General features: G+C 40.4%; 1 protein-coding gene across 8 annotated transcripts in view; it reads left to right on the plus strand.

The window, feature by feature from the left end:
* The window catches only part of si:dkeyp-72e1.9 (syntaxin-binding protein 4), a 94251-nt gene extending 77253 nt beyond the window's left edge, over positions 1-16998 (plus strand). For 5 of the 8 annotated variants that reach the window (XM_030409029.1, XM_030409025.1, XM_030409028.1 and 2 more), the window contains exons 12-21: positions 4626-4714; positions 7445-7541; positions 8285-8412; positions 8588-8680; positions 9090-9155; positions 9328-9525; positions 13437-13553; positions 14871-14920; positions 15038-15168; positions 15866-16998. In XM_030409029.1, coding sequence (XP_030264889.1) covers positions 4626-4714; positions 7445-7541; positions 8285-8412; positions 8588-8680; positions 9090-9155; positions 9328-9525; positions 13437-13553; positions 14871-14920; positions 15038-15168; positions 15866-15924 — 1028 coding nt within the window. In that variant the 3' untranslated portion in view covers positions 15925-16998. The remainder of the gene's footprint in view (positions 1-4625; positions 4715-7444; positions 7542-8284; positions 8413-8587; positions 8681-9089; positions 9156-9327; positions 9526-13436; positions 13554-14870; positions 14921-15037; positions 15169-15865) is intronic. The other 3 variants (XM_030409026.1, XM_030409031.1, XM_030409027.1) reach the window with 2 other exon arrangements.
* The last annotated feature ends 579 nt before the right edge of the window (positions 16999-17577 follow it).

A 17577-nucleotide genomic window follows, 5' to 3' on the forward strand; every position in this document is an offset into this window, starting at 1 on the left:
TTTAAGTATTTAAGTATTTTGTGTCCATTATAAAATGACGTATCAGTACATTTGATAATTAGACCTTTAAAATCTTTTACCTTGAATTTGTGGATGTGTAAATTATGATTTGTTCTGTTATCATTTCGTTGTTGTTATCTAGTCTAGTGTCTAGTGGCTTGAACTGGCTTGGACCATGTTGCACTGGGCACTTAAAGTAATTCAATCAACATAACAAACGTATCCGATTAAAGTGGCCCGATAGTGTCAGCTCAGGTCAGGGATTTCCTGCTGACAGTCAGTGTGTTAATAAAAAATACCGTAAGTGTCATACCTCAGTAAAGTTATTGTTAGATTAAATCACATGGGCACAACAATGACAAGTGTTACATGTTTTCCTGTGGTGCAGCTCACATGAAAATATCATAATTCTGCTGAAGAATCTATAGACCTTAAACCACTAAAAAAACTGTTTGTAGTAAAAGATTGTTTGATGATGAAACTGAAAGATTGTAAAACTGTTCTGCTTTACAATCTCTCTAATCAGCTCTAATGTCGAGGGTCGCACATGGGCCCACGCTCAAAGCCAACCCGACAGCCTGTTCCAATCCTATTGGGCTGGATTACAGGAGTCAAGGTTATTTCCTAGGTGCTGTGACCATCTAGCTCCCCGTCAGGCTCTTATTGGTTAAGCCAGTTGCTAGCCATGACAGATGTCAGCAGTTTGTGGTGAGGTGAGCAGATACAAATACTGCTTTATATCATATATATATATTTATTTATTTTTACAAAAGAATTGCATAGATTCTTCACAAACTATTTCTGTATTATATGGGAAATGTTGGCTCTGTGTAAATAATGAATCAAGGAGTATGGTTTAGACCTGCTCAATTCAGAAAGTGTCAAGAGATAACTTTTGTTGGCAGTATACAAACACATGTTGATTGATTCAATATCATGAAAAGCAAGGATGGAGACTTGATCTTTTAATGTCAATTTATTGAACCTATATAAACTGTTTTTATGCATTTAAGACAACAGTTGACACGTAACTAAAACAATCACAAATTAACATATGGCAGTTTATAAAATAATAATCAAAATATCAGTTGAAAATAGATAAATAGCTAAAATGTTTTTAAAAGACAAAGAATGACATTAGAATGAATAATACATACTACATAATGAATCATAAGAGACAGCAAGCTATGGCCTTAGCTAGCCATGTTTAAGGTCCAAGCAGGGCTCAAGTGTTCACTGGCCAAGTTGTTGAAAAGAAGGCTACACTAGTGAGTTGCACAGGTATTTATGTACTTCATGCATGACAACATCAGTGTTTTCCACAAAGGATGAATAGTTTCTTTTAAAGGAATATCAGAAGACAATCAAACTCTTTGAAGGCAGTAATTCACTTTGTAACCAGAGCAGAGCTCCACTGAACATGTCATTTGGTTGTTGTAACAGATGTCTGGTATATCATTGGGACTTTACTCTTGTTCATTTAGAAACATTATAGGTGATTTACCTTTGTTCACCTGAAAACCACAGATGCAACTAAATTGACCAAAAAGTGATCACATTTTAAAGGCATGGCATTGATTGTCCAAGATCTGATAGAAACATGATGGTATTATCTGCTTACAGTGTTATAGATGCTCCATGTCCCCTGTCTTCTTACCACAAAATGAAGGCTGCGATCCTCTTGCTATTGCCAGTGGTTCCATGGCTGTAACAAGAAGTAAAGTTAAAATTGGTGAGCCTTCTGCAGATGAATCAAGAGACAAAAGTTCAACCCATCAACAAAAGTAACCACCAACCCCAAAGTACCTTCAGTAGCAGTAGTCACTTGTGGGGACAGTTTTTGAATCTGTCAAATTCCTTCCCTGCATCAATTACAAGATGCCACTGTCAGGAGACCCTTCACATACTGAACATGGACTATATTAAGTAAAGACCCTCCCTAGTCTAATAGCCGATGATCTTTGAGTAGTGAAGTTAAATTTGATTAGTTATTCCTGCTTTTGGTTGGCACCCATGCTTCAACTTAAGCCTCCTCAGCTCACTTGGTTGAACACATCTATAAACATATGCATACTTGTCTTCTTGAGTCAGCTGACCTTCCCCTTAGGCAGTGTTGGTGTGTGTACTCCACCTGGACAGCGTCCAGTTTCCTACTCTTGGCTTTGGTGCAAAAATTCCACCAGAGAGGATTTCTCTATCAACAACAAGGTTTAGATGAACTTCTCCTCCTCTGCTTATGCAGTCTCCTGGCAGCAGGATGCTGGCACCAGGCGACATTATAGAAACTCCAAGCTATTTGGCAGACCACTGGTTGTTTGTGCATGTGACTTGTTTTGTCCTATATTGTATGACAGTATCTGTTTCACCCTGATAGAGAACATGTCATATCAACCAGTGCTTATAAGAAATCACTGAAAAACTTCCATTATAAGTGTTTTTATAATTGGTTATATTTATAGTGTCACCTCAAAGATTTAGTCAGCTTGAGAAACAATACTGTCGATCAGACAGTCTGATCACCGGCTTATGTGATTAACCACCTCAGCTTGACTTTCAGTTGCATTTTTTCAAGAGTTGATTGTTGTTTTGACTTTTAATTGGGACCCCCCTAAAGTCCACAACGCCACAGTCTAATTACCATACCAACACTCGAAATGAATGTGAGTACTAGCTTTATCGCCACAACACTGTTCTGAATGAGGTCAGACCTGTCCTAAAGCACAGCAGGGGGACAGGTCATTGACGGTCTTCAGTCCTGTTAGGGAAATAAATCTAGCTCTGTCAATATATATACGACCACCTATTTGCATGCAACCATAATCTCTATTATCTGGAGTCTTACTATTTTTCATTATACATTCAGAGGCTACCTGTGTTCATCTGACATGTCTTTAAAAACAAAAAGTATTGCACAAATACTTTACATATTTTCACATTCACAGAGTTATTGACAAGGATGTCTTGTTTTGTTTTTTTTGCTTTGTTTTCTTTTTTCTTTTTTGTGGTTGTCGTTTCTTCGTCGGTGAAGGACAGTGGTAGTCAGGGAGAACCATGTGGAGAAGCAGTTCCAACCAGTCATTAACAGAACAGAACGTATTTATCGTATTTATTTATTTATTACAAGACTATAGGGGATACATTCCAGGTTTCTTAATGTGCACAAAAGATTTGGAGTCAAATACCACACCGACACACCCACACACTTCAGTAACACATTTTGGCCATTTCTTACATCCAAGAATAAGGGCCAAATTCATACTTGTACCCTCAGTGTATGTCTAAGTGTAACTTCAGAGTTAAAATAGTCACATTCGGACAACACAATATGGTAAAAGTACAACAAAACATCATGGTTGCTGGCTGATTAACAGTTATTGGAAATGATCATTTTTGCATCACAATGTCTATTTGAATTGTTAGAATCACAAGGATGTTACATTTATTTGGGTCTGTACTGGACAAACATGTTTTCTTCTAACTGGAGAACTAGATTTGTAGGCCAGGACATCTCTGCAGCAGTGTTTGTCACACATTTTGCAGCCTATGAGATTTGGATATTGCACTTGGCCAATATGCCATTTTGACAATACTTCTATTGATTGTACGGCCTTAATTCACATAATCCCTTTCTTTTTCCTTGTCTTTGTGTGACCTCACTGTTGAAATCATTTGGGCACTACTTGTGTTTTGACATTCAACAGCCACAGATCTTTTGAACACATTTACATACGTTCTCATGCAGAGTTTTATTCATGGGTCTGCAAAAAGTCATACAATCAATTTACCGTTATTGGAGCATTATTGGAACACTTGGTACAAAATAGTCGCAAATCACAATAACAGTGTTGACTTATCCTAAATAAATAAATACAATTGTAGCAGATGGGTTTGATTCCTCATATTTCCTTACTTCAAGTGGAATAATGGGAATACTCCAAATAGATGTTTTGTTCTACTAGAATGAAAGGAAAGCAAATTGTATGATAAAGAGCGCTTTAAGGGTCTAACTACTGTCTAGAGCACGGCTGTCTGTCATCACCACCAGTTAGGGGCGGTGGTGGTGGGGACGCAAATCTTTCGGGTGTTACGAGGAGGAGGTGTAGCATGGTCAGTGATTCAGCTCATCTAGTAACGGGGGGTGTGCAGGCTCACAGACGAAAGGTTCCCGTTGCCACAACAAGCAGACTCACAAATCTGGGACGGACAAACTCATCAAATTAATATTATGCATTGGCTGTCTGCCCTCCCCTCTCTCACTGTTTTCCCTCACTCTCATCTATATAATCATCCACCTTTCTCCACTCCCCTCTTTTTAATCATCTGCTTTTGATCCTTCCACCCAAACACACTCCTACACACACTCACACACACACACCGCCCTTAACACCACAACACTTCCACCAAATCCGATGAGAATATTTGTCCATCCACTCTGATATTACAGATTATCCAATGATATTCCTCCTCCTGTTGTTTACGAGGTGTACTGCCTTGCACACTCTCTTCATTCTGTTTAAAGGCCCATAACCTATCTACTTATATTTTTTCTACAAGGGATTGCTTTTCCCCCCTTGTCTCTGACAAACATCAACCATATTTCTCCTTTTTTCGTTATCTTTCTCCAGGTACAACCAGCCAGATGTCCCCAGTGGTGGCCAAACCTAAGATCACACTGGACCCATACATACGCCTGAAATCAGACAAGTTGGACTTGGTGAGTCTTGTCCTGTGGTCAGAGAAGTTCCTCAGAGTCATTCTGCTAAATATATAATCCCCTGACCAATGCTGACATGTTTCCTTTGTGTTTTATATCAAAACCTTTACATGATAGCTCATACATCAACTGTAGATCAAAAGAAAACATATTTGAATTGTTGTATTGAATTATACCATGGTGATGATAAAATAAAATCTAATAAAGGAATGAAATTAACAATACAGATAAATTATACAATTTGGTCGTTTGTGTAATCAGTACTCCAAAGCAACCATGACTGAAGCAGCCACTGTTTATAACCCTATCAAGGTTGTGTCATCTCATAGTGACACACTGAACATTCATTTACACTTAATGAGTAGGGATGTAATGATATACCTGAATTTTTCCGATATCATGATACAAAAATGTTGCAATACCGGTGTGGGACTGTGACGATATCTACCAACATATCACATGGCTATTCTGATCATGAACCTGGATCTGACAAGAGAAATCAGTATAAATGCATTCTACTGCCTCTCCTTGTCATTGTATTGGTCTGTTTAAAAAGCAGAGGCCGCAATCATACTGCTCAAGAAATGTCTCCGCGCCCCACTCAGCCTCTCGTTGGCTGGCTTTGTTGGTTGGTTTCTTGACTCAAACTGTTGCTCTTTGCTGTAAGTGCCTCTAGGCGTGTTAGGTGGAGCAAATAGGCTGGCTTTCCACAAGCATGTCTGCTTCACCAAAAGAGCCCAGAGACACTACAGCTGAGACAGCCAAAGTGACGGTGTGAACCAACCATTAGTAAAACCACAACGCCACCCCATCAACACCAGTTGATAACAAACTATGTGCTCTCCTCGACTCTGGGTGTTTTTTCCACCAGAAGCTCCCGGCCCTGCTCGCAGCTGCCTCCTCCAGAGCGTGCCTGCTCTACCAGCTGTCTTGCCAGTTAAGGCTAACAGAGTGGCTCATTAGTCCCAAACACTGGCGTCTGTCCCTCTGCTCTGGTTTGGTAGTTCAGTTAACTGAACAGCTAACTGACTGGCTTTTGGAGCCAGCCTCAACTGGCCATTTGAAGGAACTGCACTTCATGGTACATCCAGGTTGTTGATGAAGGTTCTCAGTTAGTAAGAACTGGAGAAGCCTCTTGGATGGGAGGTGAAACATCTTCAAGAAACCAAAACACTCTCAGTTGCCTACAATACAATTACTTCCACGTTGGCTTCATCTATATAGCCCTGGAGGTTGGATGACCAACATTCTCCCAAAAGATATTCCCTCATTTGGTGCTTTGATGATGTTGGTTGAGTGTTTTTGTCAGCTGGCTTGAGATCTGGTGATCTGTGAAGGCAGTAGATTATAATTATAATTGTCACGATAATCAAACATACAGAGAGATCTCTGAATTCAGCATGTCTCCACACTAATTTATTCAGGTTTCTAAAGAAACTCCATAAAGCAAATTTACACAGATTATTTTCATTCTGATTAACTCGCAATTTTTCTTTTACAGTTGTAGCACTTTTTCAGTCCACCCCCGAGCTCTCTCCTCATCAAATTATTGATCTCTCGCTCGCAGTCTCTCGGTGCTTGCTCTATCACACTTGGGCTCTTCATTTGTACATTCATTTTACCCTATCAGCACATTCTCCCCCTCTCACCCTGCCCTTCAGCTTCACATCTCTCTGCTGATGGGCACTGTTTTCCTCTCCCTTCTTCTCTGGCTTTCTGTCTCTGCCCTCTGTACACTTTTGTGACTGTTATTCAGCTTTGATTTTTAATTTTGTCCAGATCTCGCTTAGCCATAGGATGACCCTAATCTACCAATTCATTATGGGATCAGAGAGACAGATATTTTAAATGTTAAATACAGGCACAATTCTCTCTTGATCTGTTGGCTCCTTTGCAAAAGAGACAGAATGAGCTGGATTATGGATATTTTTAGCCTTGAGAGCTACTGTAATAGGTGAGGACAAAAAAAAGCTAATAAAGAAGTCTGGAAAGAGAAAAGAACAGTTTTAAACGTTGAGCGTTTACAATACTGTTTAATGATACAATACTGTATCATTAAATTCGAGGGGTTGTTGTGGACTAAGCATATTACTGCATCTCAAACTTGTTCAGGTTGTGTAAGGTTTCGACAAATGATGGCCATGACTGCTTTGTCGAGCATAGTGTGCAAAGGTCAGCCCACAATATTTAACCACTAGAGTGTGTAGGTCTCTTATTGTTACTGGTTGGTGGCTTAAAATTCCTAAAACCACTTCCAGGTAACATAAAGAGATTTTTTTGGATGCTTTAACCGTAAGTTTTGAAGATGCGAGTCCTCTTTAACAGCTAAAAAAAAAAAACACTAAGGGAGAATTTCTGACAAACCTGACTTGAAATGATGCCACAGATTTATTGAATGAATTCAAGGATGTGAAAATAAAATGACTCATTAGCTAGCAGTAATATATGGAAATAAAAAATCGACAGAATTAACAAAAAAGCGTGATCAAAAGTCTACATCTAAAATTAAAGCCGAAATCACAGAAAATATATTTAAATTGTCTGTGTAAATATTTTAAGTTGGAACAACTTGTGATAAAGACTGTAATTTGCACAATACCACTGCACATTCTGCAGAGTTAGTTCCCCTTACTAAGTGATGCTGCCATGGCACCATGCTAAAAGGTAAAAGTGTGTCCCTGCCTCGTCTTTATGTCTATCTCTGTTTGTCTTTCTTCACGTGTCTCTCAGGCTTTGACCTTTCTCGGCTTGGACGTCACAGAAGAGAAGAGGAAGAAGTTGAGACAGAGTCTGACCACTGACCCACAAGGCACTGTGGCATATGGAGGTGAAGCACATGTAGAGACACACGTGCACACACACACACACACACACACACACACACACACACACACACACACACACACACACACATTTCGTGTTGTGTCAACAGCAAGGTGAAATATCTGTGTTGAAACCCTGTCAACTCACAGGCCCGTGTGACGGCTGCATGTCAGCGACTGCTTGTGTCACTAGTGTGTTATGTCACATTGTGTAACCACAAGGCCACTCTGTGTCTGTTTGTTGCCAGGCAGGCAGGCAGGACAGCATGCAGCATTTCTGTGACTATATTTAATAGACCATACCTGTAACGCTCTTTAACAACATAATGATGAAATGTTGTAGGGAAAATGACTAGCCTAGGGGAAATATGGTGTTAATGTATATCCTGAACAATGTTATAAAAAGACATTCAGTTCAAAATGACTTTAAAGCAGTTACATCTAACAGTCAACAAACAGCCTCACTTTGATGCCATATTTTTCCCCAAATCCCTCCACATATCTCTTCTCAGGTGGCTTGGTGTCATGATTACCTGCTTAACATGGCTCACTCACTTGTGCACGGAAACTAGAAGTATAAGAAAAGAAAACTTGATAATAATTTGTATGTCTAAATGTGTACATGTGTCCACTATCACTCACACATCCATTCATTTAAATATATGTATATATATGTATGTATGCCAAGGTCAATCTTCTGTCACCACCAGCGAACTATATCTATCTGTGCTTGTGTGTCGACTCTCAGACTTCGTGGAAGCCACCCGCAGCACCTTCCAGGAGGACCTGGAGGAGTTGGGTTTAGGGGCGGGTCCCTTCATGTTTTCCTATCACGAAGCAGCCAGTTTGATGGACACATCAGCCTTCCACTCTCCTGTAAGCAGCCCTCATAGTGCGTGTGTGTGTTTGATTGTTTGTGTGTGTGCGTGCATGCATGTGTGTGACTGTTTTCTACTAACACCCCTCCATCTGATCATGAAGAATTAGGACAAATAGAAAACATAAAGTAATAAACATTACTTTCTTAACATGTCTGTCTGTCTGTCTGCAGACATATGAATCAGAATGCAGCTACAGCAGTGAAGAGATGGAGCAGTTTCAGACGGAGGTGAAGCAGCTGCAAACCCAGATGAAGCAGCTCAAGGTGAACATACACTCGCTCACTTACAACACTATATGAATCCCAAGTGGGAAAGTTGTACTCTGCCACTAAGAATGGATTGACAGTGTAGTGAAATAATTGCAGAATTGAAATAAAATGTTTACCAGAAATAGCATTTCTGGTAAACATAGTAGTAAATAGTGAACTTTTTTGTCAGAGTAAAAGAAGGGTATGAGGCTGAGCAACGCACAATGTGGCACTGAGACAACGTTAAGTTAAATAATAATGGACACAGGTCTGCAGTAACTAAATGAAATAAAAGGAGGGCGGGAGAAGTGTGTCCTCTGTTGTGTAGTGTGGTTGGACCGGGCCACAGAAGGTTCAGACCCACTGACCTGATGATTGCAGCTGTAAAACCCTCCTGGGCTTCATCTGCTGCCTCTCTTGGCAGGTGATGCTAAAGGACATGGAGCACAGCAAGAAAACCCTGGAGGAGGAGCTGCAGAAGACCTCAGAGGTGAGAGATGAGCCAGGACGGTGCGTGGAAGTGGAAGTTCTTTTTGTTAAATGTCAGTGAGATGTATTTACAATTGTGGAATTATCAGCTCTCAGCATCTGAATTATGTTGCATGCAACTTGTAGCTACACAGGAATGCATTTACCACAGAACACTATGTTGTCCTTTCCAGAAAGCATGTCTGACTGTTGAGGAGAACATCCGTCTGAAAAGTCGGCTGCAGGTGGCCGAGGCAGAGGCAGGGCAGCGACAGGCCAGCAGTGCGGAGCAGGACTACGAGGAGGTGATCCAGCTGCTGGAGGCCGAGATCATAGACCTGAAGAACCAGCTGGCCAGCAAGAGGCAAGCACGAGGAGTCGAGGCCACCAAGGTGAGACTCAAGCATCTAGTGAATTATTTCAGGGCTTTTTTTCAGTTTTTAGATTTTTCTCCCTCTGCTCTTATACATTTCTGAATTTTTATTAATATTTTTTTTTTATACTGCTACATTTATTTGAGTGCTTTAGTTAGTTAGTTTCATATCATACATATCATACTTACAGTTAATGACAGATATTGCACATGTGCATGTATATACAAACACCCTGTGCATTTATGTTCTTCTTTATCTTCTTTATTTTATTCTATTTTTATTTTAATCTATTTTATTTTTCTCTTAGTCAGTTCCTGCCTCACGCGGCTCCTTTTTGTCATTAGTTGCACACTGTGTGGTCTGTAGTGCTGCTGTGTCAACATGAATTTCTCCTCTGGGGGAATCAATCATCATAATACATCTTATCTTACCTTAGATATGGATTTAACATACAAAACAAGTGATCAGCAAATAAAAACCAACATTCATCCCTATAATATTGTCAGAGTATTGATATTGAGGTATTTAGTAAAAAATATTGCTATATTTACTATTCCATATGCGTTCTTTCATAGTGTTGTTGTCTTATATAACAATATTAATAATACAATAATAAAAAAAAGCATTGAAGAAAAAGCATTGAATGAGAAGGTGTGTCGCAAGGCAGACCAGCTCCAGATGTTGATCTGGCTGGTTGTGCAGTGTGTGTGACACCTGCATCCTCCTGTGTTTTTTTCTTCTCCATCTCAAATAACCAGATACAGATACACCATACCAAGTGGAAATGACATCATATTCAGATCTAGAGGAAGACACAAAATTGTGCTTGCGTGCATCACAGCAGGGGTTACAAAAGTCCTGTAAATACCCAGGCAGGGGTTTTGATTCATAGTGGAAGATTTCACTTGTTGATATGAGGACAGCGACACTAGGTGGATGTATCAAACAAGATCAGACTGTACTATGCTTGATTATATTCCCCACAGTAACTGTATTTACATTCATTTATTTACATTGTGACAATCAGAAGATCTTACCACTGAGTTGGAAACTGTTGTAGTCCATCAATTAATCCTCTTAAGTCATTGTGGCGAGCACTAAATCATCCAACAATATATTGATCGGCCGATATTAAAAGCAGCAGAGAATTACAGCTCTCCTCAACCTGCGTCATGTCATCTTCACTTTCCGTAGTCTCCACCAGCATCTGAAACTTGTGAGAGGAAAACAAAAGCAGCCCAGCCACAGTTCTTGTTGGCCCCGTGTGGTACCACTGTAATGACATGTATTTTCATGTTGTGTGTGTGTGTGTAGACTGTCATAACCTCATGATGCACAGCTATAACATATATACAGCTATCCCCCTGCCTGCCTTCCACATCTCTGCACAATTCATAGCACAGACTTGTTACATAATGCGTTGTGTTTCTATTGGATGGCATCATTTTGAGCACCTGTTTTCATACCAGTATTCATTATTTATTAATAACAATAGACTGCCACACTCTTTATAATTACACTGTTTATAATTGGACATATTATGTATAATAATAATAATAATAATAATAATAGTAATATATTTATTTTATAAAGCACTTTTCAGGGTAAAAAACTGACAATAAAAACCACACACTAAAAATAACAGTTTTTTTTCTATTTCCTACCTTTTTATTATAATGTTTTATATCATTATTATTTATAGTAATATTACTGTCCTGCAGACAGGACGTAAACAGCAGAAGCAGCTGTGTATAAGAACCCTAACCCTCTCTAGCTGGAACAGACTCAAGCCCAGAGCCAATCGATGTGCAGGCATGAACCCTCTCACTGAACATGACATCACGTGGAATTTTAAAAACATTGAGCCAAGCTTTTTCTTTCCTCTGTTTTCCCTCCATCCTCTGTCACAAGCTGGAGGCCCTGCAGCACCATCAGTGTGCTGCCTGCTTTTGTTGCCCCGTCTCTGTGAAACACATCAAGCTGCATTTCCAACAGCAGCGCTGACTGAGCCATAGAGCTCTGCCTGTGTTTCCACCAGCAGCCCTCTTTGATGAAAAGAAGGCTTAATATTTATTTCCTCTGGCTCTTGAGCTTAATGCTTCCCTACCTGTGGCTTTTCATCTCAGGTAGTAAATCCTCTGGCTGTGCTTTGGCACACAGCCTCACAGGATTCAGCTGTGGGACAACACAACATCCAGTGACAAAGATGTTGGGAGAATAACAGAAATGAGGACAGAGAAACCTCTTCAGCATCCTCCTCTGAGGACTGAAAAATGTGACAGCTGCTGAGCACATGATCTAATGGTTAGATGGGTTTAAAGTGATGTCTGATCAACCAAAACCTTCCTCCTACTCCTTCTTCCTCTTTCTTTTTTATCTTTCATTCCTGCCTTCTCACCCCCTCCATTGTGTCTATTCAACCCAATCACCCGAATAAATCTTGGCAGTACCTTTCTGCAAACCTCAGATTCGATAATGATAATAATAATAATAACACCGTCCCCTCCAGTCAGGTCATGTGAGATGATCGTGATATATTGACTGATTGATGTCAAGTTCAGAAAGAAATGCCTGCATATTTCAAATTAAAGATATAATATATAGGAATTCCTATATTCCTATAAACATGTTATAAGTTTGCTATACGCTGAGTTATTTACTTGGATATTTGTTATTTGCTCAAAGTCATGGTGTGTTTCATCTGGTTGCCAGTTTCTACGTCCGGGATAAGGAAACTGGCGTGTGAGACTAATCTCAACCAGAATAAAAATGTAAAACATTAGCACATCTGTGAACATCTGTGCCAGAGTCACATTAGACAGATTTCCATCAGCAGTGGTGGTTGTTTAATGGTGTGTACACCACCAGTGAAGCCAGTTTGACTACAGGATCATGTCTGTTGATCAACAGTACTCAGGCAGTGTTTATCCGCTCCCCAAACAGCCAGATTACTTCACTGTGCGCTAGCTTTAAGCTAACATTAGCAAGCAACAGTACACACCAAGTGTGTGTGAATTCAGGTGAACCTCTGATTAAACTCAGCACTCAGCAGAGACTCTGGTTCCCGCTCTTCTGTTCCCCTCTCCTCTCTGTAATGTTATGTTTATGAAGTAGAGTATATTTCCCCTCCAGCTCCAGTCAGCAGTCAACATTACAGAACATAAACGCTGACAATGGAGGTCACCTCTGTGGATCGCTGCTGCAGTCAGGTTAATAAACAGAAGTGGAGATGAATCCACATCCCAAGGGTTAAAAAGTCATCTCTGAGCTCTTCTTCTGTTAGTAAACAGATCAGAACAGAATCTGATGTGACTCCGGGTGTTTATTCCTCCACAAGGTCCGGCTCTGCACCTGACTCACTGACTGACTCTGAGCAGCAGCAACACTGTTGGTATTATTTGTGGATCCAAATTTATTTTGTAATAAATATTTAGAAATAATGCCCTTTAAAAAAGAATAAATAAAAAAAAAGTCAGAAACACTTATTTTCTATTTTCTCAAGCTACAGAGAAGATCACCAAGCAAGCCTGTTTTAGTCAGAGTTATAGCAGAAGTGCTGTTCTGTGCCAATGAATTGAAAGAACTTGGGAGAGGGGATTGAATGTTGTATAAGAAACTTAAAGTATATTGTTGCTGTCCAGGGAAAACCATGCGTCTCCAAATATGGAGATTTTTAATTTTTTCAGATAAATGGGAGGATTAAGTGTTACTTTATGGGTTGAGAATATTCTTCTACTTAAGAAAATAAACCATTTAAGTGGATTATCTCAGACGTGCACAGACCAAGTTCACAGTATTTTTTACAGTTAGATCTATCTGTCTAGTAAACCTCCTTCTGAAGCACATTGTCAGCTACTGTTCCAGTGTTTCTAGAGAAACAAAAATGACAGAAAATGACTGCCTGGATATGTGTGGTGTGTATGTGTCAGGACGAGGTGCAGGAGCTGAACAGGAGGCTGACGACCATAGACTGCCAGCTGAAGAAGTCTGAGCTGAGCAGGAAACATCTGGAGATCTCTAACAAGAAGCTGCTGGGCTTTGCACAGGTACGACTTTAATACACACTAACATCTCTGTCTGTGGTCTCTGAGGTTTTCTGTGTCGATTGTAGAGACTCAAAACCATCATTTTTATTTTGTTCATAAAGGACACTGATAAGGTGATATTCTGTATTGTTCTTGTATCATGTTTGTATCCAAATGTGGAATAATCCTTAATAATGGTCTCAAACAACTGCGCTATTTTCTGGTTTAAGGAATGGCAGCTGTTTCAGATTCAGGACTGACATGCTACAGCACAGTGTCTGTGCATGTAGCTTGATAGGGACATATGTTCTGTTTTTCTAATGAATCTTAATGTTGCCTGCAGAGTTTGATCAAAGGAACTGATTACTTAATAGGCCTGTAAGATTGTCAATAGATGGGAACTGACTCCAGGACATGTGTTCTGTCACATCTTATAATCCATGCAGTGTGGGCCACACATTGAGCAGATAGCCAGTGAAAGATACAAACATCCTCGTCTTGTCAGTCTCCTACACTGCTGTGGAGCCAGTCTGCCCTCCAGTGGCTGAACGACACACTGTAATCAGAACAAATTAAACTCTGAAGATTCTCGACTACAACTGTGTGGACGTTCAAAGACAGACGTATGCGTACACTTTCTATTTGTCAGATTTAGGAAGCTGTGTGTACGCCCAATTATCTGTTTATAACTGGGAGTCATTGTGGAAACCAGCACATGTGCATGAGTTTAATTACCACCCCAACAATCATGGATGTAGAAACAACCTTTAAGGTCATTTTGTCAATCCATTCTGACAGGAAAAATTCCAAACTGTGTTTCATCACTGATGTTTTCCAGCAGCATCACAACAGCTATCATTACTTCTCTTAAACAACTGCTGAAGAAAGTAGAGCCTTTTTTTGTCAGATTGAGTTTATCAGAAAAAAAATGAGACATGATGTGACAGTCACCTTTTGTTGCAGCTAATTCTTTGGTGTGGTTTTTGGGTGTGGAGGCCTTTAGGGATGTGAAAAATGAAACTCTTTTTCTACAGCTGCCACCAACATGTGATCACAGCAGTGACACAAACAAAGAAAGTGACAGAAAGAAAGACAGAAATGAAGGTGGACAGTTTTTTACAAAAACTTCAAAGTATGAGTAAAATGAGCATTTGCCCCAAAATCACATGTTCCACTTGAGGACAATCTTTTCATATGAGTGGCTAGACCCCCAGATGGGTCAGGTCAAACTTCAGCCTCTCTCTCTTTGAGTCCTTGACGTTCCTTGAGACCTGACGTCTGTGTTGGTGTTATTACGTAAGATAACACTGTCTTGTCTTGCCTTGTCTCTGTCCGTAGAACGTCCACAAAGTGCTGACAACACCCAGCCTGTTTGGAGGAGAAGGCAGGTAAGAGACTCTGAACGTCAGCTGCTCAGCATCGTATTATTGGTTACCAACAGGTCTGCAGTAAGAGTCCCACTGTGTCTACTTTTCCTGTGTATGTGTGTGTGATGTGTATATCAGTAGCAACAGATCCTCTTCAGCCACCGACAGCCCTGACACCCCTTCACCACTTCCTGATCCTGCCTTTCAACTGGCTGTGGAGGCCAAAGAGCTGGTGTCGGGAGGCTGCGCCCCCACTGCTGATGACCAAGGTACGGCAGACACGCCACACTAGAGCTGCAACAGCCAGTAGATGAATGCGTGGAAAGATAAATCAAGATCACTATTAATCTGATCTGAAAATTCACTGAAGATCTCCTCACCCCCTCATGTCCAGGGAAAGTCGGCTGGAGTTTAAATGTCCACAAAACACACATTTGACACAGGTGTAATTAATAACACTAACTGCTTATTCGGCCAGCAGTTAACTTTGTTGTATCAGTGTCAGTTAAAAAAAAAAATACTCTGAGAATTTCATTTTGATCTTTTTTGGGTAAAGGTGAAAGATCCCACCTGATTGAGGAACTGTCAGACTTCAACCTCATCTTTTGCTAAACCTACCTAAGGGGTTTTATTGGCCAACCCAAACCTCAACAGATAACTGAAAATAATCTTTTTAAATACCTGAAAACAATAAATTCGTCAAGTCTAAACTAAAAAACTTAATGGATTACATAAGATACGAACGCACCCGAATAAATATCATGTGCAAGACAGCCCTCCCCTCCAGCAAACTCTAAGTACAGTACATTTTTTATTTTAATGTACTGAAAGGAAAACTGATGTCCCTATATAACATACATGAGCAATTATTTCTGTGATGCTCCATGATGAGAATGATGATGAATGATGATCACTGTTACTGCAGGTACTGATGATCTTTTGTGTTCACCTGTGATTGACCTGCAGCATCAGAGAGTGTATTGGAGGCAGGATCAGTCCCAGATGTCAGCCCTCAGCATGTGTGAGCAACAAAGAGCCAGAGAGGTGCGTGGGAGGACGAGGGCAGGCTGGAGAGGCCGGGGTGAGCAGCTGAACCCCCGACGGACCACACCACAGTCGACAGACAGGACACCATTCTCAAAATAACAGCTTCACTACAATGAATTCAAATCATCAGCGACAGATTAAACACAGCCAATGTTTTAATGCCAAAGCTTGCTTGCACACGTCAAATTAGTGTGTTCCCTCGAGATCTCGGACAGTCCTCACAGAGGGTTCAGCAGGGGGAGGATGTGGACGCAGCCATGGCCCGAGGACTCTCGTCATTCGACCGTAACATATGTACAGAAGTCTCTATGAGAAGTGTTCTGCCAAATAAAAAGTCTGCTGGAATTCTCTTCTGTGTTACTCTGACAGCAGCTGGTGTTGGAGGAGCTGCATGACCGAGTCAACAATACACACATGTTACTGTAGACCTTGTTAATACTGACCCATAATACCCTGACTTCCCCCTCACACACACACATAGAATCACTCCATGGATTGCATGTACCGGAGGACTTATTTGCCTATAAAGGACAATCCAGAGCTGGTCTGTTCGTCCTCTGTGTCATGATAACTCGCTGCATCTGCCTCAGTCACACTCCGTCACCTGTTTGCTCTGCCACAGAGGAACTATTGAGCAATAAGTAGAAAAAAAAGCAACATTTTCCCTTCTTCCACTTTGCTTACTCTCCTCGTGCCCTATTCATTAATAAAAGGCAAAGAGTGACGTATTCAGAGATGTTGGACTCGAGCAGTGTTTATCATCTGTGGCTTCAATACCACTGCATGTTCATGTTGATGTGTCTCCTACATCCAGGAGTGGCTTTAATGTTGCTGTAGCTCCAGCTGTGTAAACTTGTGTTTGGTAGTCACAGAGTCTAGGCAGACATCTGTCATAGGCTACATGTGGAACAGTCATTTTATTTCTACAGAGAGCTGCAGAAGCTTTTAAACATACTGACACCTCCTGTACTCCAACCAGACTGCATCTTTGGCGTGGCCTCATATCTTTCTGTTACTGTTTTATATTAAAGAAACAATAACTGATGACTGGATTCACTGTCGTTGTTTTTCCTGTTCCCTGTTATTGTTCCAGATGTACACTTAAAGATAACCATAAAAAAGGTCATATTATGCATATCTTCAGGTTCAACTTATTTTTGGGGGTCCTAGCAGAATAGATTTACCCACTTAAATTTTAAAAACATTATTTTTCTCATATGGTGCATTGCTGCAGCCCTCCTTTCAACACTGTGTCTTGAGCACTCCATTATAGCTACAGAGTGAGACGTCTCATCTCTTTTCAATCTTTGGCGAGAGTTGCACATGTGCATTACTTAATGGGCAGGATGTAGCCAATCAGAGGCAGACCAGGGCAGGTCATGATGAGAGCAAGGTAGTGTGATCAAAAATAACGCCGCAACAGAAGAAGCAACTGTATGTCTGCTAACTGACAGAGTGTATATATCTATAATAAATATATAAATGTATATATATATATTTATATAACCACAGTTACATAGTGACTCACATAATTTACAGATGTAAAGGTTCGACTTCAAACCAGGCGTTTCAGACGGTGTAGGAGCAGTCTTTTCTATGGGAGAGACTAACTCCCTTTGGTGTGGACTTTG

This window comes from Sparus aurata, chromosome 23, assembly GCF_900880675.1.
Source record: "Sparus aurata chromosome 23, fSpaAur1.1, whole genome shotgun sequence".
In the NCBI taxonomy this organism is placed as follows: Eukaryota; Metazoa; Chordata; class Actinopteri; order Spariformes; family Sparidae; genus Sparus; species Sparus aurata.